The sequence below is a fragment of the Chiloscyllium plagiosum genome, unplaced genomic scaffold (genome assembly GCF_037043375.1).
Source record: "Chiloscyllium plagiosum isolate Xiang-an unplaced genomic scaffold, Cpla_swu_hap1 HiC_scaffold_4, whole genome shotgun sequence".
In the NCBI taxonomy this organism is placed as follows: domain Eukaryota; kingdom Metazoa; phylum Chordata; class Chondrichthyes; order Orectolobiformes; family Hemiscylliidae; genus Chiloscyllium; species Chiloscyllium plagiosum.
The window spans coordinates 4696306-4719882 of record NW_028270142.1 but is presented as its reverse complement, the minus strand read 5'-3'; the positions used below and the strand labels follow the sequence as shown (position 1 = coordinate 4719882).

At 41.3% G+C, this 23577-nt stretch overlaps 2 protein-coding genes across 3 annotated transcripts in view; one reads left to right on the top strand and one right to left on the bottom strand.

Moving 5' to 3' along the window:
- Nucleotides 1–17624, top strand: part of ggh (gamma-glutamyl hydrolase (conjugase, folylpolygammaglutamyl hydrolase)) — a 40926-nt gene extending 23302 nt beyond the window's left edge. Inside the window, exons 5-9 of the mRNA XM_043689297.2 lie at nucleotides 3069–3207; nucleotides 7175–7281; nucleotides 10464–10557; nucleotides 12704–12841; nucleotides 15941–17624. Coding sequence (XP_043545232.2) covers nucleotides 3069–3207; nucleotides 7175–7281; nucleotides 10464–10557; nucleotides 12704–12841; nucleotides 15941–16077 — 615 coding nt within the window. The 3' untranslated portion in view covers nucleotides 16078–17624. The remainder of the gene's footprint in view (nucleotides 1–3068; nucleotides 3208–7174; nucleotides 7282–10463; nucleotides 10558–12703; nucleotides 12842–15940) is intronic.
- A 1059-nt stretch (nucleotides 17625–18683) lies between these two features.
- LOC122549455 (sodium/potassium-transporting ATPase subunit beta-1-interacting protein 3-like) overlaps nucleotides 18684–23577 on the bottom strand; it is a 480426-nt gene continuing 475532 nt past the window's right edge. For both annotated transcript variants that reach the window (XM_043689301.2, XM_043689300.2), the window contains exon 6: nucleotides 18684–22393. Coding sequence is in view for 1 of the 2 variants with exons in the window: in XM_043689300.2 (XP_043545235.2) it covers nucleotides 22380–22393 (14 nt within the window). In the remaining variant the exon portion in view is untranslated. The remainder of the gene's footprint in view (nucleotides 22394–23577) is intronic.

Here is a 23577-nt window from a genome sequence, read left to right as displayed (position 1 = left end):
CGAATAGTTCCAGAGATGTAGAGGAAAGGATAGCAAAGATAATTCTGGTTAAGACCGAGAGTGACAGTGTAGTTGTTATGGGGGCCTTTAACTTTCCAAATATTAACTGGAAATACTATAGTTCGAGTACTTTAGGTGGGTCAGTTTTCGTCTGATATGTATAGGAGAGTTTCCTGACACAGTATGTAGACAGGCCAACAAGAGTCAAGGCCACATTGGATTTGGTATTCGGTAATGAAACTGGCCAGGTGTTACATTTGGAGGTAAGTGAGTACTTTGGACAATCACCACAATTCAGTTACGTTTACTTTAGCGATGGAAAGGAATAGATATATACCGCAGGGCAAGAGTTATTGCTGGGGGAAATGTGATTAGGCAAGATTTTGGATGCACAGGATAGGGGTGGAAACTGCAGGGGATGGGCACATTTGAAATGTGATGCTTATTCAAGGAACAGCTGCTGCGTGTCCTTGACACGTATGTACCTGTCAGGCAGGGAGAAAGTGGTTGAGAGAGGGAGCCGTAGTTTGCAAAAGATGTTGAATCTTTTGTGAAGAGGAAGAAGCCTTATGTTAGGATGAGGCATGAAGTCTCAGTTAGGGCGCTTGAGAGTTATAAGTTAGCCAGCAAAGACCTAAAGAGAGAGCTAAGAAGAGCCAGGAGAGGACATGAGAAGTTGTTGGCGGATAGGATCAAGGAAAACCCTAAAGCTTTCTATAGGTATATCAGGAATAAAAGAATGACTAGAGTAAGATTAGGGCCAATCGAGGACAGTAGTGGGAAGTTGTGCATGGAATCCGAGGAGATAGGGGAAGTGCTAAATGAATGTTTTTCATCAGTATTCACCCTGGAAAAAAGCAATGTTGTGGAGGAGAATCCTAAGATAGAGGCTACCAACTAGATGGGATTGAGGTTCACAAGGAGGAGGTGTTAGCAATTCTGGAAAGTGTGGAAATAGTTAAGTCCCCTGGGCCAGATGGGATTTATCAGAGGAATTTCTGAAAAGTCAGGGAGGAGATTGCAGAGCCTTTAGCTTTGATCTTTATGCCATCATTATCTACAGGAATAGTGCCAGGAGACTGAAGGAGAGCAAATGTTGTCCCCTTGTTCAAGAAGGGGAGTAGAAAACCTTGGTAGTTATAGACCAGTGAGTCTTACTTCAGTTTTGGGTAGTGTTGGAAAAGTTTACAAGAGATAGGATTTCTAATCATCTAGAAAGGGTTATGTTGATTAGGGATAGTCAACGCGGTTTTGTGAAGGGTAGGTTGTGCCTCCCAAACCTTTATTGAGTTCTTTCAGAAGATGACCAAGCAGGTGGATGAGGGTAAAGCGGTTGATGTGGTGTATATGGATTTCAGTAAGGTGTTTTGATAAGGTTCCCTATGGTAGGCTATTGCACAAAACAAGGAAGCATGAGATTAAGGGTGATTTGGCGGTTTGGATCAGAAATTGGCTAGCTGAAAGAAGAGGGTGGTGGTTGATGGGGAATATTCATCCTGGAGTTCAGTTACTAGTGCTGTACCACAAGGGTCTGTTTTAGATCCACTGCTGTTTGTCATTTTTATAAATGACCTGGGTGATGGCGAAGAAGGATGGGTTAGTAAATTTGCAGATGGCACTAAGGTCGGTGGAGTTGTGGGTAGTGCCAAAGGATGTTTGCAAGTCACAGAGGAACATAGATAAGCTGCAGAGCTGGGCTGAGAGGTGGCAAATAGAGTTTAATGCAGAAAAGTGTGAGGTGATTCACTTTGGAAGGAGCAACAGGAATAAAGAGTGCTGGACTAATGGTAAGATTCTTGGTAGTGTCGATGAGCAGAGAGATCTCTGTGTCCATATACATAGATCCCAGAAAGTTGCCACCCAGGTTGATAGGTTGTTAAGGAGGCATATGATGTTAGCTTTTAGTGGTGGAGGGATTGAGTTTCGGAACCATGAGGTCATGCTGCAGCTGTGCAAAATGCTGGTGCAGCCGCACTTGGAGTATTGCGTACAGTTCTGGTCGCTGCATTATAGGAAGTGTGTGGGAGCTTTGGAAAGGATTCAGAGGAGATTTACTAGGATGTTGCCTGGTATGGAGGGAAGGTCTTACCAGGAAAAGCTGGGAGCTTTGAAGGTGTTTTCATTAGAGATAGGCAGGTTGAGAGGTGACTTAATTGAGACATATAAGATAATCAGAGGGTTAGATACGGTGGACAGTGAGAGACCTTTTCCTCGGATGGTGATGGCTAGCACGAGGGGACAAAGCTTTAAATTGAGGGGTGATAGATATCGGACAGATGTCAGAGGTAGTTTCTTTACTCAGAGAGTAGTAGGGGCATGGAATGCACTGCCTGCAACAGTAGTAGACTTGCCAATTTTAATGGCATTTATATGGTTATTGGATAGACATTTGGATGAAAATGGAATAGTGTAGATTAGATTGGCCTCAGGTTGGTTCCACAGGTCAGCTCAACATTAAGGGTCTATGCCTTAACCAGTAAATTAAGTATCCCATGTACCTACATAATGACTTGCCCATCTGTCCTTCTAGCATTCAAGTTCCTATGTACATATGCTTCAAGGTCCTCCCTGATCCTGTGTGCTTGCTAGGGTCCTACCATTCATCATGTACACCCTTGCCTTGTTAGTCCTCCCAAAATGCACCACCTCACACTTTCAAGGAGAAATGTCCATTTGTCACTGGTCTGCTATGTGACCAGCCCACCTATATCCTCCTGTAGTCAAAAGCATTCTTCCTCAGCCACAATGCCAGTGAAGACAAAGCCCATTTCTTCAGTGACATTTCCCAATCAAAGGTGCACTGAATATTAACGATGAATATGTATGTAGCATTGTTTTATGTTCAACATGCAGCCGTTGGACAGTCGTTAAAAATGGTAGAAGGGAACTGCCTCAAGGGACGAAGTTTGGAATGGCACTATCATTTCTGTTTGTTAACAGTAATGGAATTGTACAACTACGTTAGAATTACTCCAGTCAATTTAACCTCCGAGTATTTCAGCTGTGAGGTACAAAGCCTTGTTTCTGTCAAAAATTGCAATTAAATACAAATTGTCTGACTTTAACAGGCCAATGATAATGGGACTTACTTCCCAGTGTGGGGAACCTGTCTTGGATTTGAAGAGCTGACTGTCCTTACAAGTGGAAAGAAGCTTCTCATTGCTACAAACACGTCAAATGTTCCTCTTCCTTTGAATTTCACCAAAGGTAACAAGAGAGTTTTGTGCGTCCAGGTTAGACTTTGGAAATGGAAGTTGGGAGGGAGCTGGTAGAATTAGTAGCTTGAATTACCAGCACGGCTAATCAATCATTTTCCTTGTTTTCCCTATCTTTCTCTGTCTCTCTCATTACGTCCCTCATTTTCACCATCAAAATCTCCCTTCCCCATTCCCTTGCTCTTCCCCTCTTTCCTTCCCCTCTCCCCTTTCACCTATGTATTGTTCTCCTTGATCCTTTGCATCTCTCCATTTTTCTTATTTCCCCATTCCATCCTATTCCACTCCCTTAACAGCACTCTATTCCCCCCTTCCCTCCCTTGCTCAGCCCTCCTTTCCTCTTCTCCCTTTGTACCTTCACTTTTTCTCTCTCCTCTTTCCCCTTCTACTCTTCATCCCTTTCACACTCCTCACTCTCTCTCCACTTTTTGCCCCTCTCCTCCTTTTCCCACATTTACCCTTCCCCTATCACTGCACCCCTCCCCCCCTACCTATTCTCACTCTTCCCTTCTCCTTCTTGCTGTTCCCCCACCTTCTTTTCCCCCTCTTTGGGGTGAAGGGCCTGTCTCCGTACTATAGGACTCTTGACTTTACAGTTAGATGAAAATATGAAGGTCTGAAACTCCACTGTGTGGAGTTTTTGTTTGTTTCCTTAAGAAGGGACAAACCTGGAAACAGCTCAGACCAGGTCACATGGCAACTCCAAGAAAGAAAGGGTGGTTTTATGAGGAAAGGCTGAGCTGGTTGGGCCATTAGAGTTTGGAAGAATTAGAGGGGGATCTTATGGAAACATGTAGGATCCTGAGGGGGCTTGATAAGGTAAATCCTGAGAGAATATTTTCTACCATGGGAACCTCTGGGTAAGAGAGACAGTATAAAAATAAGGACGCTCTCATTTACAATGTAGGTGAAGAATTTCTCTCAGATGGCCATTACTCTTTGGAATTCTCTTCCTAAGAGCAGTGGGAACTGGGTCCTTGGATATGTTGGAGATTGAGTTAGACATGCTGTTAATTGTCAAGCACTATGGTGGACAGAATTAAGGTCACAAAAGCAAATTGCCAGAGAAACTCAGCGGGTCTGGCAGCATCCATGGAGAGAGAAACCAGAGTTAATGTTTCAAGTCTAGTGACCCTTTGCTTTCTTTCCATGGACGCTGCTGGGTGTGCTGAGTTTCTCCAGCAATTTCTGTTTTTGTTCCTGATTTTCAGCATCTGCAGCTGTTTGTTTTAGTTCATAGTCAAGGTTGTAATGAAATCAGCCACAATCCCACAGAGTGGCAGAAAGGCTCAGTGGGCTGAATGGACTCCTCCTCCTCCCCATTTCTTATAATCCTCTATCCTGCCAGTCCCTCCATATATAACCTCTCCATTTATGCCACCCCCACACTGCACCATGCAGCTGTCCAGTGTCCAAACAATTCATGAACCCTTTAATAAACCTGAAATTCCTTGTGTTCTTATGAAGCTATCAATGTAATCTGCCATTCACATTTCACATTAACAACTCCTTTAGTTTTAATCAGTCACCATAAAACAGTCAGATAAAACAGCAAAAAGCATTTCAAAAAAATTAGCTATCTTAGAGGCTCATAAAACTGTTAATCTGAACAAAGCCGAAAGGCTGAGCTGAATCCAAGCATTCATAATGCTATTCAATTTCACGTTTGACCAGAGCTAAATGTAGTGTCATAAAGTCACACAACAAGGAAACAGACCCTTCAGTCCAATCAGTCTGTGCTGACCATAATCCCAAACTAATGTGGCCATTCCTACCTGTATAATAACAACATTTAAAAAACATTTGGACAGGTACATGGATGGGAAGGGTTTAGAGGGATATGGACCAAATGCAGGCAATTGGAATGAGCTGAGTGGGCAGAATGGGCCAGTTTGGGCCGAAGGGCCTGTTTCCATGCTGTATTACTCTGAGTACTCCTGCAATGGAGTGGGCTGTGCCAGACCTACTGTGGGTGAGCACGTGGCCCACAACCTTATTCTGTATCTTGAAAGGTATGACACCTCAGGGCTGGGGACTCTGGAACCTGGGCTTTACCCTCTTTCCCTCCCTCCCCCCCTCCTTCTCCCCCTCCTCCAATATGATGAGATGGGATGTCTAAATCTGACATGGGGTGGACTTATCCCAGCCTATCCAGACCTTTCAGAATGTGAACTTAAATTAGGCAGAAGGCAAGAAACTCAGTTTCCCAACAAGGTTTAGTTCTGAGGTTCTCAGAATCGTTCAAGTGGCTCACCTTTCCTGACCAGTTGTGCATTCATTTGCATGTTATGAATACGAGAATTATGTTCATGGGTGAGGTCTTGTTATCTATGGGCAACCAAGCCATCTCAGACCCTTGTGTGGAGGTCACTTAGCTCAGTTGGCTGGATGGTTGGTTTGTGATGCACAGTGACACCAAAAGCGTGGGTTCAATTCCTGTACCAGCTGAGGTTACCATGAAGGACTCTCCTTCTCAATCTCACCCTCGCCTGAGGCACAGTGACCCTCAGGCTAAACCACCCCCAGTTATCTCTCTCTAAATAGCAAAAAATCATTAGGTTCTGGGCAGATGATGGCAGCTTTACCTTTTTAGTCCTTATGTGTATTACTAGGGTTTTCAAATTCTAATCAACTTGGGCAACTCGGGTGTGGAGTTTGCACATTCTCCCTGTGTCTGCGTGGGTTTCCTCCGGGTGCTCCGGTTTCCTCCCACAATCCAAAGATGTGCAGGTTAGGTGAATTGGCCATGCTAAATTGCCCATAGTGTTCAGAGATGTGTAGGTTAGGTGCATTAGTCAGGGGAGTGGATCTGGATGGGTTACTCTTTGGTGGGTCAATGTGGACGTTTTGGGCTGAAGGGCCTGTTCCACACTGTAGGGATTCTGATTCTATGATTCTGTATGCGTCATTAGCAATTGATTGCAGTTTACTGTTTCAGATTTTACCAGGGAGATTGAAATACTGGTGCTTGAAAACTCTGTCAGCTTTCCAGTGACTTTGCTGGGGAAAGGATCCCTGAGATAATCTTCAAGAGGTGTCTTCCTTACTCTGATTACTGGATCTGTAGAACCAAACTGCTGATTAAACAACCAATAGTACAGTGTACCCCTCTAATCTCCTCCAAAGCTTTGCTTAGCTGTTAGTGGGAGTGCATTGAGTACAGGAGTTGGGAGATCATGTTGCGGCTGTACAGAACATTGGTTAGGCCATTATTGGAATATTGCGTGCAATTCTGGTCTCCCTGCTATAGAAGGCATGTTGTGAAACCTGAAAGGGTTCAGAAAAAACTTACAAGGATATTTTAGGGTTCGAGCTATAGGGAGAGGCTGAATAGGCTGGGGTTGTTTTCCCTGCAGCATCAGAGGCTGAAGGATGACCTTTATAAGGGTTTATTGAATGAGGGGTATGGATAAGATGAACAGCCAATGGCTTTTCCCTGGGGTGGGGGAGTCCAGAACTAGAGGGTATAGGTTGAAGATGAGAGGAGAAAGATTTAAAAGAGACCTAAGGGGCAACTTCTTCATGCAGAGGTTGGTGCGTGTGTGAAATGAGCTGCCTGATGAGGTGGTGGAGGCTGGTGCAATTAAAGCATTTAAAAGGCATCTGGATGGGGTATATAAATAGGAAGGATTTAGAGGGATATGGGCCAACTACTGGAAAATGGGATTGCATTAGGTTCAGATACCTGGTCGGCATGGACGGGTTGGACCAAAGGGTCTGTTTCCATGTTGTACATCTCTGTGACTGTATAAATGATGCTGAGCATCATCCATTCAGAATGTTTGAAATAGCATCTCTATCAGAAAGCACACCTGAGTGGTCTTCAAAGGTAATTGTGTATTTGAAGTGCAAGCTCAGCACTGAACCCCTGATGTGAGAGATTCTGCTAATGAAGAAAAGATTCTTAATTTGATAATTGAGTAAATAGATATTGTAAATGAATATTTCACTTTGTTCAGATGCTAGTGACAGTCGGATGTTTAAGAATTTTCCAGTGGACCTAATGAAGGCATTGGCTGTCGAACCTTTATCTGCAAACTTCCACTACAAAAGCCTCTCTGTGAAGGTATGGTATTTAGAATTTTTTAAAGTTTTTAAAGGCTTCAAATTTACCAGCGTGAGTCTTGAACTTCATATCTCTACTGAATGACCATTGTGTAGGTCCTAGCGTCTATACAAACAAAGTTAGCAGAGATTTCTATAATATATCCATTGCAATTAAGCTAACCAATCATTTAAGCTGGAAGGAGCATTCAAAACCATAAAAGCAGGGCTGTCCCTTCATTCTGAGGCTGTTCCCTCGGTTCCTACGTTTCTATGACTAGTGGAAACATCTTCTCCACATCCACTCTATCCAGGCCTCTCAGTATTCTGTCAGTTCCAATTAGATCCCCACTCATCTTTCTAAACTCCATCAAGACCCAGAGTGCTCAACTGTTCCTCATGTTACAATCCCGGAGATCATTCTTGTAAACCTCCTCTGGACCTGTTATGGCCTTCTTTAAAAATGGGACCCAAAACTGCCATGTTATTCCAAACGCCATCTGACCAGAGCCTTATACAGCCTCATTCAAACAGATCTGTCTTTCAAAATATTTGAAGGATAGATTAAAATAATATGAGTCATATGTGTGAAATAATGAAGATTTTTTTTAAAACGGGAGACGAGAATGAGAACTTCATGACTGGTTGTGAATATTACACAAGTATTGTGTTTAATTGCAATTCAGACACGAATTACTCACACCCTAGTTTTTAACTCTGGCACCAATACAGTCAGAGGGACATACAGCACAGAAAATAAAGGCCATTCAGCACAAATAGAGATGGTGAAGGTGTGTAGTGGTGTTGGGGTGAGGGGTGGGGTTGGGGTGAGGGGTGGGAATGGGCAAGTGGCCATACTATCTTTCAAATATCCCAGAATGAGCTCAGCAGGAAGGAAGAGGCTAGGGTGTTGGGCTGAGATCTTCAAATGTTAGAAAATATACCCATCTTTCTGTAGGAAATACCCTGTATATTTCCTCCTTCCTCTCCTCTACTCTGCAATGCTTTATAAATCAACAGTGTGGACCTGGTTAATCAAGAAGCTACATTAATACTTCCACTGATGAGTAAGGAGAACCTGAGATCACACCCTGTCAGGCAGCTATATGGGGAGATGGGAATCAAAGAAATTGTTATCTGGATGAATTTCACGGCAGCATTTCCAGGATTGGTCAGCATTATGTATAGCTTCTGTAACCCAAATAATAGTTTGTTTTGTTGGAAAATACAGATCAGTCAGAATTGCCTCAAATTGTTATATACATTTGCCTGATAGTTATGATATCACATTAGAGTAAATAGTTTTCACCAAGACCTCATATACCACCCACTTACTGCAAAGCATTGAAATCTTTCCATCCTTATTCTTCACCTCTCCTTCACTTGTGAAGTTATCCTAATGTTAAGCATTCAGTGTTACAAACTTGACTGACATTCTTGTTATCACAAATCATTTTCATCACTAATGCTAATTTGGTTTGGAGGATTATGGTGAAAATACGTCTCCTAATTAGGAGTAAGTCAGACCTGAATTCCCTTTGACCGCTAGAATCTTGTTGAATTAGCCATTCTGTAGCGTGAGTGAGGAAGTACAGTCTATTTTTCTTCAATATTCAATCCTGTTAGAAATTATAGAGTCATAGAGATGTACAGCATGGAAACAGACCCTTCGGTCCAACCCGTCCATGTCGACCAGATATCCCAACCCAATCTAGTCCCACCTGCCAGCACCCGGCCCATATCCCTCCAAACCCTTCCTATTCATATACCCATCCAAATGCCTCTTAAATGTTGCAATTGTACCAGCCTCCACCACTTCCTCTGGCAGCTCATTCCATACACGTACCCACCCTCTCCATGAAAAGGTTGCCCCTTAGGTCTCTTTTATATCTTTCCCCTCTCACCCTAAACCTATGCCCTCTAGTTCTGGACTCCCCCACCCCAGGGAAAAGACCTTGTCTATTTATCCTATCTATGCCCCTTATAATTTTGTAAACCTCTATAAGGTCACCCCTCAGCCTCCGACACTCCAGGGAAAACAGCCCCAGCTTGTTCAGCCTCTCCCTGTAGCTCAGATCCTCCAACCCTGGCAACATCCTTGTAAATCTTTTCTGAACCCTTTCAAGTTTCACAACATCCTTCCGATAGGAAGGAGACCAGAATTGCATGCAATATTCCAACAGTGGCCTAACCAATGTCCTGTACAGCTGCAACGTGACCTCCCAACTCCTGTACTCAATATTCTGACCAATAAAGGAAAGCATACCAAATGCCTTCTTCACTATCCTATCTACCTGCCACTTAACTTTCAAGGAGCTATGAACCTGCACTCCAAGGTCTCTTTGTTCAGCAACACTCCCTAGGACCTTACCATTAAGTGTACAAGTCCTGCTAAGATTTGCTTTCCCAAAATGCAGCACCTCGCATTTATCTGACTTAAACTCCATCTGCCACTTCTCAGCCCATTGGGTCATCTGGTCCAGATCCTGTTGTAATCTGAGGTAACCCTCTTCGCTGTCCACTACACCTCCAATTTTGGTGTCATCTGCAAACTTACTAACTGTACCTCTTATGCTCGCATCCAAATCATTTATGTAAATGACAAAAAGTAGAGGGCCCAGCACTGATCCTTGTAGTTATTCCCATTGGCAAAAATGGGAAATGCCTTTAAAGTGAAGTTTTCCCACTCAACTACAATTCTTCTGATAAACACTTTTCTTGATGTCTTTATGAAAGTACATAAAGTTGCTAATGATTTATTTATCTCATCAAGGATGGTGTAAAATTCAATAACTATAAGAGTAGGTATAGTTGTCATTTATTATGAAAAAGCATTGTCTAGGTTATTTGTCTGAATGCAATCTAGGCTCCAACCTTTTAATTAAATGGATTATCACCTTCAATAAAATACTATCTTGTGAACGTTCGATGATGTTATCACCAGCAGACTGTCCTTACACACAAACTACTTCCTGGATGGTACAAAAGAGTGGTGACCTTAGTCATCAGTGGAAGTATTAATGTAGCTTCTTGATTAACCAGGTCCACACTGTTGACTTATAAATTATTGTATAGTACAGGAGGGGAAGAAGAAAATAAATGGGATATTTCCTCCAGAAAGATGAGTATATTTTCTGGATTTTCTATACAGAATATAAAATTATATTTTAATTACATTACCATCTTTTTCTGATTCAATTTCAGAATTTTACAAGCAATGCAAAACTAAGAAACTTTTACAAAATCTTGTCAACTAATATGGACAGCCAGGGCATCGAATTTGTATCCACGATGGAAGGTGATTACTGCTCATAGTGTCCATTCAGTAATAATAAGGTCCTCTATGGATTGAATTACATTGATTTGTATTTTCACAAACTGCTCTGCTTTTTTTTTTCTTATTCCTCTTTCAGAGGATTAATTACTGCTATAACATTTTCCTTTCCATTTTTAATTCTTCTTGTTTAAAGCCATTTTTCATCATCATGCTAACCCTTATGACCCTGCGAAAGGAAATGCAAATGTACAGAGAAACCAGCAGGATTGAAAGAAATAATCTCTCCTGAACTGTATAGTGTTTATGTCGAGGCACAATAAGTTTCTGTAGAGCCTTATGGTCACTCACTTTGGTCACTGCTTTGTTGTGTACAGGGCATACTTGGGCAATTGTCCACTTCCAAGTATAACTGTACCTGGAAGAACTTGGCTCAGGGTGTGCCAAGCTCTGGAGCATGTATCTTCAGATGTATTGCCATAATGTTGTCATGTTTTCAGTATCCAGTGCCTACAACGTGTGGTGGATGGAGTTTAGATAAATGCGAGGTTCTGCATTTTGGAAAATCAAATCAGATCAGGACTTACACTTAATGGTAAGGTCCTGTGGAGTGTTGCTGAACAAAGAGACCTTGGAGTGCAGGTTCATAGCTCCTTGAAAGTGGAGTCACAGGTAGATAACATGGTGAAGATGGCGTTTGGTATGCTTTCCTTTATTGGTCAGAGTATTGAGTACAGGAGTTGGAAGGTCATGTTGTGGCTGTACAGGACATTGGTTAGGCCACTGTTGGAATATTGCATGCAATTCTGGTCTCCTTCCTATCGGAAAGATGTTGTGAAATTTGAAAGGGTTCAGAAAACACTTACAAGGATGTTGCCAGGGTTGGAGGATCTGAACTATAGGGAGATGATGAATAGGCCGGGGTGGTTTTCCCTGGAGCGTTGGAGGCTGAGTAGTGACCTTATAGAGGTTTATAAAATCATGAGGGGCATGGATAGGATAAATAGACAAGGTCTTTTCCCTGGAGTGGGGGAGTCCAGAACTAGAGGGCATAGGTTTAGGGTGAGAGGGAAAATATATAAAAGGGACCTCAGGGGCAACTTTTTCATGCAGAGGGTGGTGCGTGTATGGAATGAGCTGCTAGAGGAAGTGGTGGAGGCTGGCACAATTACACCATTTAAAAAGCATCGAGAAGAGTATATGAATAGGAAGGGTTTAGAGGGGTATGGGCAAGCGCTGGAAAATGGGACGGGATTAGATTAGGATATCTGGTCAGCATGGACAAGTTGCACCAAAGGGTCTGTTTCCGTGCTGTACATCTGTCTGACTCTATGACTCATGGTACAGCAAAGTGACACACCTCAAGGAAAAGCTAATAATCCCAGTATCCTCTCAAACAGCTCTGCCAAAAGGCAGCCCCAGTTGATCGAGTTGTTAAATAGTTAGATAGCTTGTCTGTAAGTGCCACATTGAGAATATTTTCTCCCACTAAATGAGTTTATTTCATCAATCGAAATATTTTAATTGTACCTTGATTGTTAATTTATTTGTTGAGATGTTATCCTTTCTTAATAAGTAGTTTGTGATTGACGTTTATACATACCATGTCTGCATTTTGCTGTGCAAAAGCCTGATGCCTTTTGAATGTTGCTGACCTGTACCTTCCAGCAGAGTTATGACTATCCAGGGAACAATTTAAACTTGTCAAATTATCTCATAGAAAAGTAATAGTTCTGATGCTAAACAGAATTACACGTTTTGTTAAGTTTGAGGGAAGAATGAGAGAGTCCAAAGATAGGAAAGAAAAAGCACTGCTGATGCATTCATGTGTTTCCTTCTATGTTACTAATATAAAATATCCAACTAGAAGTTTGTCTCTAAAAATTTTGTATACATTTTGCTGTATTTACTTCTCTCTGGAGCGTATGCGCAGACTGTTGCGAGTAGGCCAATCCATTACTTTTGTGCATTGGTTATAAGTGTGTGTCATTTTAAGAGGATGTTTCCAGATAGAATATCAAATTAAAATTTGAAGGGAGTAGCTTCAGCATTTTGTACCTGTGAAATTTGACAATTAACATTTATGTAAAGTATCCAAAACATGGGGAATATTTTTTATGCAGAAATGTTCATTCATAAAGGAAATGTCAGTTTGTTTGCTGTATTACAGGAAAAAAATACCCTATCTATGGAGTTCAGTGGCACCCTGAGAAAAATCCTTTTGAGTGGAGCAGAAAGAAGAACATCCCACATAGTCCTCACGCTGTTGAGGCTGCATGGTACATGGCGAACTTTTTTGTTAATGAAGGTATGGACGATGCAAGAAAACAGCTTTAGCCTTTTTCTCATAGTGAAAATATTATCAAAATGATTTACAGCAATTGAAATGAGTTGGTAGAACCATCGAAAATGACTTAGCTTTTAATAGCTGAACAGCATTGCATTTAGATTCATTCGAGATGTACAGCATGGAAACAGATCCTTTTTCTCCAACTCATCCGTGCTGACCAGATACCCTAACCTAATCTAATCCAATTTGCCAGCACTTGGCCCATATCTCTCCAGACCCTTCTTATTCATATACCCATCCAGATGCCTTTTGAATGTTGTCATTGGACCAGCCTCCACCACTTCCTCTTTCAGCTCATTCCATACATGTACCATCCCCCTGCTTCAAAACATTGCCCCTAAGGTCTCTTTTATATCTTTCCCCTCTCACTTTAAACTGATGCCCTCTAGTTCTGGATTGCTCCACCCCAGGGAAAAGACCTTGTCTATTTATCCTATCCATGATTTTATAAACCTCTGTAAGGTCACCCCTCAGCCTCCGATGCTCCAGGGAAAACAGCCCCAGCCTATTCAGCCTCTCACAATATTCCAAAAGTGGCCTAACTAATGTCCTGTACAGCTGCAACATGACCTCCCAACTCCTGTACTCAATACTCTGACCAATAAAGGGAAGCATACCAAACACCTTCTTCACTATCCTATCTACCTGCGATTCTACTTTCAAGGAGCTATCAACCTGCACTCCAAGGTCTCTTTGTTCAGCAACACTCCCTAGAACCTTACCATTAAGTGTACAACTCCAGCTCTGATTTTTTTTACCAAAATGCAGCACCTCACATTTATTTGAATTAAACTCCATCTGCAATTCCTCAGCACAAATGCTCACCTGATCAAGATCCTGTTGTACTCTGTGGTAACTTTCTTCGCTGTCCGCTATACCTCCAATTTTGGTGTAATCTGCAAACTTACTAACTACTCAGAGAACTGAAAAAAGCATGCCAGTGGCTTTAAGCTAATGGCTGAACATGTACATGACAAATTTGATCACAAATAGCACATCAATAACAACAAAGTCAACTCAGCTGGAAAACCCCATCAGAACCTGTCACCTTGAAGGGAGTGTGAATGGACCACCTTCTAACCCATTCACTAGACATCCAATCACTGGGCATTATGGGGATGAAGCTCTCGGTGTAATTACTCCAGACAATGAGCTTTGGCTGAGAAAGCCACTTGTCTCGCCCCAACCTGACGTAAACCATGGACCCGGAATGCATTAGCCACAACCAGGTTTGGGTACAGAGGGATATATAGGAACCACAGTAGGCCATTCAGCCCCTCAAGCCTTGTCTGCCAGCCAATGAGGTCATGGTTGATCTGTGTTTCTATTTAGCTTTGGTCTGTATCTCTGAATACCTTTGCTGAACAAAAAAATAGCTATTTTAAAGTTAAGGGGAGCTGGTGAGTTGAAGAAAGAGGATCAGGTAGTAAGCAAGGTGATCCTTTTTTCTGTTGAAGAAATTGTTTTTTCTCAAGCTACAAAGCATCAGGAGAGACGCTGAATGAGCAGGCACCTTGAGTGTGGCCCTCTCTCTTCAGCTGGCAAATTACAGAGTGTTATTTGACCACAAAGATGTTGCAGGCAGTGTTTTACAAATCAGTCCAACAGCGGCTGACTGTTTCTTTAAGAACTCTTACAGATTGTCCATCATCATTTTAAATTGTCTCACTGTCAAATCCAGAGGAATCACTGGGGTCAACCTGTGACCCTCCAAGATATCAGTCTACAAATTTGAAATACCTTCCGTTGAACATTAGAAAGATAGCTTCTGCATGTGAAAGTTGGAGTGTTTTTATTATTTTTGTTGGATTGGATTAAATATACCAAGTACTACTCCATTTTTAATTAAATCTTAAGAAGAATCCTATTTCAATGTTTCTCTGACAAAGACAACATAGACACATCCAAACATTTGATTTAAAGTCACCACATGTACCCAAGTACAGTGAGAAGTTTTGTTTTGCGAGCAGTACAGGCAGATCACAGTAAACAAGGACATAGGGTGCTTAGACAGAGCGGGGCATACAGATTGTAACTACCCAGGAGGTGCACAAAGCAGGGTCAACATTATTTGAAGTTGGAGAGGTCCATTCATCAATCTAATAATGGCAGGGAAGAAGCTGTTCTTGAATCTATTGGCACTATGTTCAAGCTTCTGTGTCTCCTGCCTGACTGAAGAGGTTGGAAGAGAGCATTACCAGGGTGGGAGGGGTCTTTGATGATGTTGGTTGCCTCTCTGTGGCAGAAGAAGAGTAGATGGAGTCAGTGGAGGGAAGGTTGATTTCTGTGATGGTCTGGGCTGAGTTCACAACTCGCTGTAGCCACTTACAGTCCTGGGCTGAACCGTTGCCATACCAGGCTGTTATGCACCTGGATTGTATGCTTGCAATGGTGCAAGAGTAAAAGTTGGTGAATTGGAAAATGTTATCTTTCAAAATATAACTTGTTGAGGTCACAAAGAGTCTGTTCCTGTGCTGGATTGAATTGTATTGAATAAAGAGCGGAGAAATGGGTAAGTCATTTTTACTCCTCACCTGGTCATAACGGAACTTTGGGGATTTCATCCATGACCAAATCTAAAGAGAAATGCGAAAGTGGAATTGGGACATCAAATTGATTTGAATTGTTATTGCCACGTGTACCAAGGTACAGTGTAAAGTATTGTCTTACCCACTTTACAAGTAGATTGTACTGTAGAAGTGCATCAGGGTAACAGAATGGAGCGCAGGGTACAATGTTACAGCTACTGAGACAATGCAGAGAGAGACCAACATTAACATTAAAGAGGTTCATTCAAAATTTTGATAAGAGCAGGGAAGAAATTGTTCTTGATTCCGTTGCTTGTACACAAACGTTTGTATCTTCTGCCTGATGAAAGAGGGTGGGAGAGAGTATAGCCGGGGTGGGAGTGGTCTTTGATTGTGCTGGCTGCTTTCCCAAGGCAGCAGGAAGTGTAGATGGAGTCAGTGGAAGGAGGTTTGGTTCATAACTCTCAGATCTCAAAGACCAGTGCTGGAAACCCTAAAACGTGAATGCAATCACTTTCTTCTTTTACAGCTCGCAAGAATTGGCATCGTTTTTCTGATGAAGTGGAAGAAGAGAATGCTTTGATTTATAACTATGTGCCAGTTTACACAGGGAACGTTTCTGGCTTCCAGCAAATTTATATAATTAACGGCACCCGCTTCAGTTAGAGTTGGGCTCTGGCAAACCAAATGGAGAATTTTGTGTCTTTGTTTTAATTTTAGTGCTCAATGCATACGATTATTCAATCATTTAGAAATTAAAAATTACTGGTTAAATATGGATTTGATCTGACAGGTAGACTTCTGATATTCAAGCAATTCTGGTAATTATAGCTGTCGCTGCAAAGCTGGTTGCTCTGTAGCTGGTGACACTGTCAGGACAGACCTATTGGGTTTTTTGAGATCCATTTGTTAGTGAGCCTTCCTGTCACTGGTTTTAGTAATCCAGAACCCAGGCCAGTGTTCTGGGGACCCAGGTACAAATCCCAGCATGGCCAATGGTGAAATGTGAATTCAGTAAAAATCAGGAATAAAGAGAGCTGCTTTTATTGGCAACCGTTGCTGTTGATTATCATTTTAAAAAAATTCTAGTTCACTAATGTCCTTTAGGGAGGGAAATCTGCCATCCTTAAACTTGACTCCAGACCCACAGCAATGTTATTGACTCTTAACTGCCCCATGGTCAATTAGGGATGGTCAATAAACGCTGCCTAGCCAGTGATGTCTTTGTCCTGTGAATGAACATGTAAAACAGAGATGCCTCTGATTGAACTTCAGAAAGGGGATTCACCATCTGTATGCCCTAGACGCATTGTGCCATTAGGTTGGACCTCGCTCGCATATTCTTTCAGTCTTGAAGTTTTTGTTAAATAAATGATTCAAATTCAGTAAGCAATATCTATCCCATTGTTCTTGACCTATTGATAAGGACAATAAGATGTTCCTTTCTTAATTGAATGAAATAAAGGCAGGAGAAACGTACATTTTATAGTATCTTCTGCATGCTCTATGTCCCAAAGTAGGTCACAGCTAATGCACTGTCTTCAAAGTGTAGAGTGTGTCAATATTGTTTTTTTTTAAAGTTGCCTAAACTTCAAGTCTTAAGTATTTCATTGTGGTGCAAGCCATGGATGAGTAAGCTTCTGAGCGTGCTTTCAGAATGAGATTGATTGATGGGCTTTTATTTTGTGAGGTTATGGTGAATAATTTGCAAAGACTGGAGGGGAACAGCACACTTCCATGAGTCCATTCTTCTGTGATGCGATGTTTGCACTCCTGTGCTTGCCCCATGTTATAGAAAAATCACAGTTTGACAACTGCACTTAGTGTTGGCAATGTAATTGTGTTACAGCCAACACATGTTTTAAAAGTTTCCGCTAGAGAAACAGCATCCCCAATTTGTCAGTCGCATTACAGTGAATTTGCATTATAACAGAACGACCTGTATTACTACGGTGAAGTTTGCTCGAGACCTTTTTACCTTTCTGGTAGCATCCTCAGCCTTCTCCAGTAAGTCTCCGAAAGTAAAGCGACGAATGCAAGACACCACTTTTCCCAAAGATAGTATGATTGATATTACAGTGTCTTTTTCAACCTAATAAGGAAAATTACTTTTGACAAAAATAATTACTTTATAAAGTAAATGTAATTACATTGTTGGCTACGAAAGAAATTGACAGCTTTGTAACAAATCTCAATAAAGTATTTTATAAACAGGCTGACTCCTGTGAAATCTGTGCAAGGAATATGTACAAAGTATTCACTTTGTCTCGTCCTGTTGAATTTTCTTTTAACTGTGGGGTCTGGCCTTTTGATTTTTGGTTCAATACATTTTTATTAATGTGCAGTGCACAGGTTTAGGAGGAGAGGGACTTGTGCTTTTCAGAAGAATCACAATCATTGCAAGTTATTCTTTGATGAAAGGCAGAATCAAGAATTGTTATGATACAGATGGAGGCTATATGGCCCATCATATTTGTGCTAACATTCACAATATATTTTTCAGGCAATGCTCAATGGATCTTGGAAATGTTACACATCTATTTGTACACCCCAGTCCAACATCGGCACCTGCAAATCATGACATTCTTTCAGTCTTGAATTTTGTTAAATAAATTATTCAAATTCTGTAAGCAGTTTGTACAATATCTATCACATTGATTTTGACCTATTGACAAGAACGATCATAAGATGTTCCTTTCTTTAATTGAACAAAAAAAGAGGGGAGAAACATACGTTTTATAGCATCTTTTACATAGAGTCCAACATGCTCAATGCCCCAAAGCAGGTCACAGCTAATGCAGTGTTTTCAAGTGGAGAGTGTGTATGTGTATCTATATCAAAAAATACACCTCATACTAGTTGTAGACTGACTTAAAATTCTATTCATAAAAACTAATTTTAGAAATGAAAGTTTAGAAAAGAAGGAATACTTACAATTGGCATGTAATCCAATGTACAATTTAATCATTTTTAACAACACAAAATATTTACCATTCATACTTTTTTTAAAACATGAAACCCAGGAGATTGGACTTACTCATTAAGTAAATATTGTTTACACTATATTTCTATCAATAACACACTCAATACACCCGAATGTGCTTATTTATACAAGATTATTCTTAAAAAATTTACACAAAATGTGCTTTATTCATAAGATCAATGCAAGAAATTCAATATCTAAAGACTACCATCAGTGCACATGTAATTGCTGCATTAGTAACGCTACAACTTGTAATCAGTAGAAACATAGCAGCTTCAAAGACCTTTAAATTCCAGCCCATAACTGACACCACTCTTCCGCCTGCTGTTCTAAAATCCATTGGTATAGATAATTGTAAAAAGAAGTTTGTCATTCAGTTGCAATGTTTGGTTTTGACGTAGCACAGTGAAAGGAGATAACGCTAAAGGTTGGGCATTGGGCTCTGCCAGCAGAGGTTCAGAGAAGTGAGATTTTAGTTTGGGCACAGTGCACACCTGTGCCATCTGTATGTTGGGGAGGTCAGTGCCAGTGCTGACGGAAGACCAATGAATCTGAACAATGTCCTGCTGCACCAAGGCTGCAAAAACATGAACAACTTATTTCTTTAGCTGACAACAGTTTACTACTTCAGGCGCATTGGTCTTCTCTGGGATTAACCTCCTATGCTTGGTATTATTTCAGATCCTTTCAGAATGCCTCAAGATTACAGGTGCTAGCCGACAGTGAGTGTGAGTTCCTTATGTAGACACAGGGCTGGATTTCAGAGAAGTTTAGGCAATCCTCATTATCTGGAGATTGGGGAAGATCTATTCACCACCTCTCCTATTGCCAAGAGATGGCTGGGATTACAGAAAGGGATGAAATCCTGGAATTGCTGGATTGATATCAGTCATGGACAGGGGTCTCAGGCTCTCTGATCTTGAGCAATGTCAGGAATGGGGTACCTCAGGAGTTACTAGCCTACTTTGTTAGCGATGTGTTTCCAGGTACATTAGGAAAAAAAACTTATCTGGAAAAAGCATTTCCAGAAAAATATGTCTCAATTAAACTGTTGGATACCTTTGTTGTCTCTGCAAAATTTAGGCAATGATCAATACTAGGAAATTCAGTTCATCTGAATTCTATATTCTGAATAAAATGCACCATCATTTTGGAATTTTGTATACAATAAAAGATGTATCACTGGTTCAGGGTTTGATTCCTTAAAATGATGAACTCATGGTTTAAATAATCTTTGTAAATGTTTTCCTTTTCCTGAATTAGTCCCTTTCTCCCATTCTCCATAAATCAGACTAGACAATATTGTTTATATAAGTGGCATTTATTTAATACACACCCTGTTACATAAGCAGAGAAACTCACCCTTGTACATTTATTGTTCGTTTGCTAATTTCACCAAAAGTAGTTTCTAGACTGTAATATCCACAATATTCCTAGGACATGAATGCCCTTTTCAAACTAATTCCTCGCCTAGCTATTCAGTTGCATTGTATCATGTAAGACGATACCTAAGGAACATGGAATGATATGTTTGTACCTTACACATTAGGGATGAACCTCCCCGGTAAATCATAGCGTAGTCATCAAGGGCTTACTGGAGAGCTACTTGATGGGTTTATTGATTCCATGAGGGTTACATGCTGGTTTGACCTTTTGTGTCGCTAGTTAATAGCTGAAGCTTCTTACTGTTTTGATTCTGGCTTCTGCGAACAACTTGGTGTTAATGGTGTGCGATAATTTATTTTATTCTTTCGATGTGGAAGGGAACACAGTGTAGGAGAGTAGCCACACAGTGCATCTTTATTGGACACTTCTCATCCAACATCACTGAACAGCAGCACCTCAAGTTGCCAGTCTTTCACCAAGGGCAGCATCAGTGAGTTGCGTTATCTGCTGTAGCCATGTCTCAGTCTTCCAACCATGGCATGGAAAGCAGTTCCTCCGACAGTTATGGTCACAGTGGTCATTAATGTTTACACGAGGGATTGTTCCAGGTTATGGCAGTTCAATGCAAAATGTGCAACCCACTGTTGTAACAGGGTCACTCAATTCCATGCTCAGGGTAACATCTTGCATTCCCCAAATACAGGGAACAGATTCATTTTCAGGAAATGCAGTTTCTTTGTTATCGCAGCCAGCAAATCATACAAGTTACAACCCATACTGTTGGCAGCCATTACGATTCATCCATCCTGTACAAGTCTCCTGTACTATTATTGTTTTCTCTACCTGGCTCCCAATTCAAGCGAGTTACTGGACTTCAAGGGGTATTGGCTTCAGGCATGACTCATAGCTCCTGCCAGTAATCCACGCCCAGAAGTAATTGCAGACACAGCCTGATCAGGTGAGCTAAAGTACTGTGGGGAACTGAGTGGATTATCACATACAATCACAAAACTTCCACATGCCTCAGTATACTTCCTGATTCCTGGTCTTGGTTCAATCTACTGGAATACTGCATTAAAATGGAAGAGCACTGTTGACCACAAGTAACAGTTTCTGCCAGAGTTCCTAGAAAACAACCGATTTAAGCAAATTTCAAGGACCATCCCTCTCTGTCTTAATGCACCAACAATGTCAGTATCATGTTCTTGTAATCACCATCTGAATGTTTTTAAAGCAGAGGCAAAGCTCTCCCCTGACATAGACAAAGCAGGAGGCTGGAAGAACACAGCAAGCATCAGGAGGTGGAGATTAGATTACTTACAGTGTGGAAACATGCCCTTCAGCCCAAGTCCACACCGACCCGCCAAAGCGCAACCCACCCAGACCCCATTCTCCTACATTTACCTCTTCACCTAACACTACGAATTTAGCTCAGCCAATTCACCTAACCTGCACATAGTTTGGACTGTGGGAGGAAACTGGAGCACCCAGAGGAAACCCACGCAGACACGGGGAGAATGTGCAAACTCCACACATTCCTGCCTCAGTCGCCTGAGGCAGGAATTGAACCTGGGTCTCTGGCACTATGAGGCAGCAGTGCTAACCAGTGTGCCACCGTGCCACCCACAAAATGTTGACGTTTCGGGTGTAACCTTTCTTCAGGACTATGAATTTCCCCTGAGAGCCGTGCCTTGGATATGCAGGGAGTGTGGTGTTGGGGGAAGCCTTTCCTTGCTGCGCCAAAGTGTGCAGATGCATGCAGCCCTGGTCTTGCACGCTTCTTTTTCAGGTGTAGCCAAACATCTAGGCTTTGGAGTTTAGATGCTGCCTGTGAATGTGCCCCAAGTGAAGGCTATAAAGACAATTTTCAATGGGCTGTGAAACAATGGGGAATGAAATAGACTGGATTTATCAATGTGGATATTACAATCGTGCCACATGCTCTACTGAACAAAAGAACATGAACAAGGTTTCCAACTACTTCAGTGAGAGGAACACAGCAATAATAAGAATAAAAGATTTCTTTTAATCATCTAACCTATAATCCATTGATTGGCCTAAAAGATGATGCCCATAAGATGTTTGTAACATTCACAAGACTACAAAATACTGGGGTGCTAACATCACCTTACAAATGTGTTAAGAATTAATTATCCATAAAAAAGGCATTTTTGTACAAGTTGAAAACTGACTCATTTAAATATGCTACAGAGAAACAGTTGCTACCATCAAATTCACTTTCAGCACAAGTCCAGTTTTATGGTTTTCTGTTTCACAGTGGATTTTACCTGAAACAAATCACTTGACTGTACTGAATTTATTGGTTGCTTCAGTATATGTGTTTTAACTGGATGCTCCATATTAGATACAGTTATTGTACAGCATAGGACAAGAAACAGTCAGTAAGCAGAACCAAGTAACATTTCATAATTGACTTGGAAATGCCTAAAAATTAGTCCTTGACTTGAGTTTTGGTCAGAAGTGAATTATTTTGTGGGTGTACGTGCCCACACCTGATAATGCTTTCTCTTGACTCGGAACTGTAGTTTGAAATACATCTTCAGCAGGAGCCTAGTCATTCATGATAATTTATTGTCTGTCATTTACTTCGACCTGAAACAGATGAAAAATAATTCAGAATTAGCTTTTTTTTTTCAAAATAAACATTATTGTTTTCAGACTATGCGATTGGCACTTTAATAGCCTCTGTGTTTTCACCATAGAGAAGTTGAAAATAATTATTTTATATGTTTATATAAAGTGTCTGTTGATAAATCAATGTAAACATAGAACATAGAACAATATCACACAGAATAGGCCCTTCGGCCCTCGATGTTGCACCAACCTGTGAACTATTCTCAGCTTGTCCCCCTACACTATCCCATCATCATCCATGTGCTTATCCAAGGATTGTTTAAATCACCCTAATGTGGCTGAGTTAACTACGTTGGCAGGCAGGGCATTCCACACCCTTACCACTCTCTGAGTAAAGAATCTGCTTCTGACATCTGTCTTAAATCTATCACCCCTCAATTTGTAGTTATGCCCTCTCATACAAACTGATGTCATCATCCTAGGACAAAGACTTTCACTGTCTACCCTATCTAATCCTCTGATCATCTTGTATATCTCTATTAAATCCCCTCCTAGCCTTCTTCTCTCCAATGAGAACAGACCCAAGTCTCTCAGCCTTTCCTCATAAGACCTTGCCTCCAGACCAGGCAACATCCTGGTAAATCTCCTCTGCACCTTTTCCAATGCTTCCACATCCTTCCTGTAATGGGTCAACCAGAACTGTACATGATATTCCAAGTGAGGCCGCACTATCGTTTTGTACAGTTGCAGCATGATATTACGGCTCCAGAACTCAATCTCTCTACCAGTAAAACCTAACACACCATATGCCTTCTTAACAGCACTATCAACCTGGGTGGCAACTTTCAGGGATCTATGTACATGGACTCCAAGATCCCTCTGCATATCCACTAATCTTTCCATTGACCCAGTACTCTGCTTTCCTGTTATTCTTCCCAAAGTGCATCACCTCACATTTAGATGCATTGAACTCCATTTGCCACCTCTCAGCCCAATTCTGCAGTTTATCCAAGTCCCCCTGCAACCTGTGACATTGTTTCAAACTGTCCACTACTCCACCGACTTTAGTGTCATCTGCAAATTTACTAATCCATCCACCTATGTCTGGGCCTAAGTTATTTATAAAAATGACAAACAGTAATGGTCCCAAAACAGATCCTTGTAGCACACCACTAGTAACCGGACTCCAGGCTGAATATTTT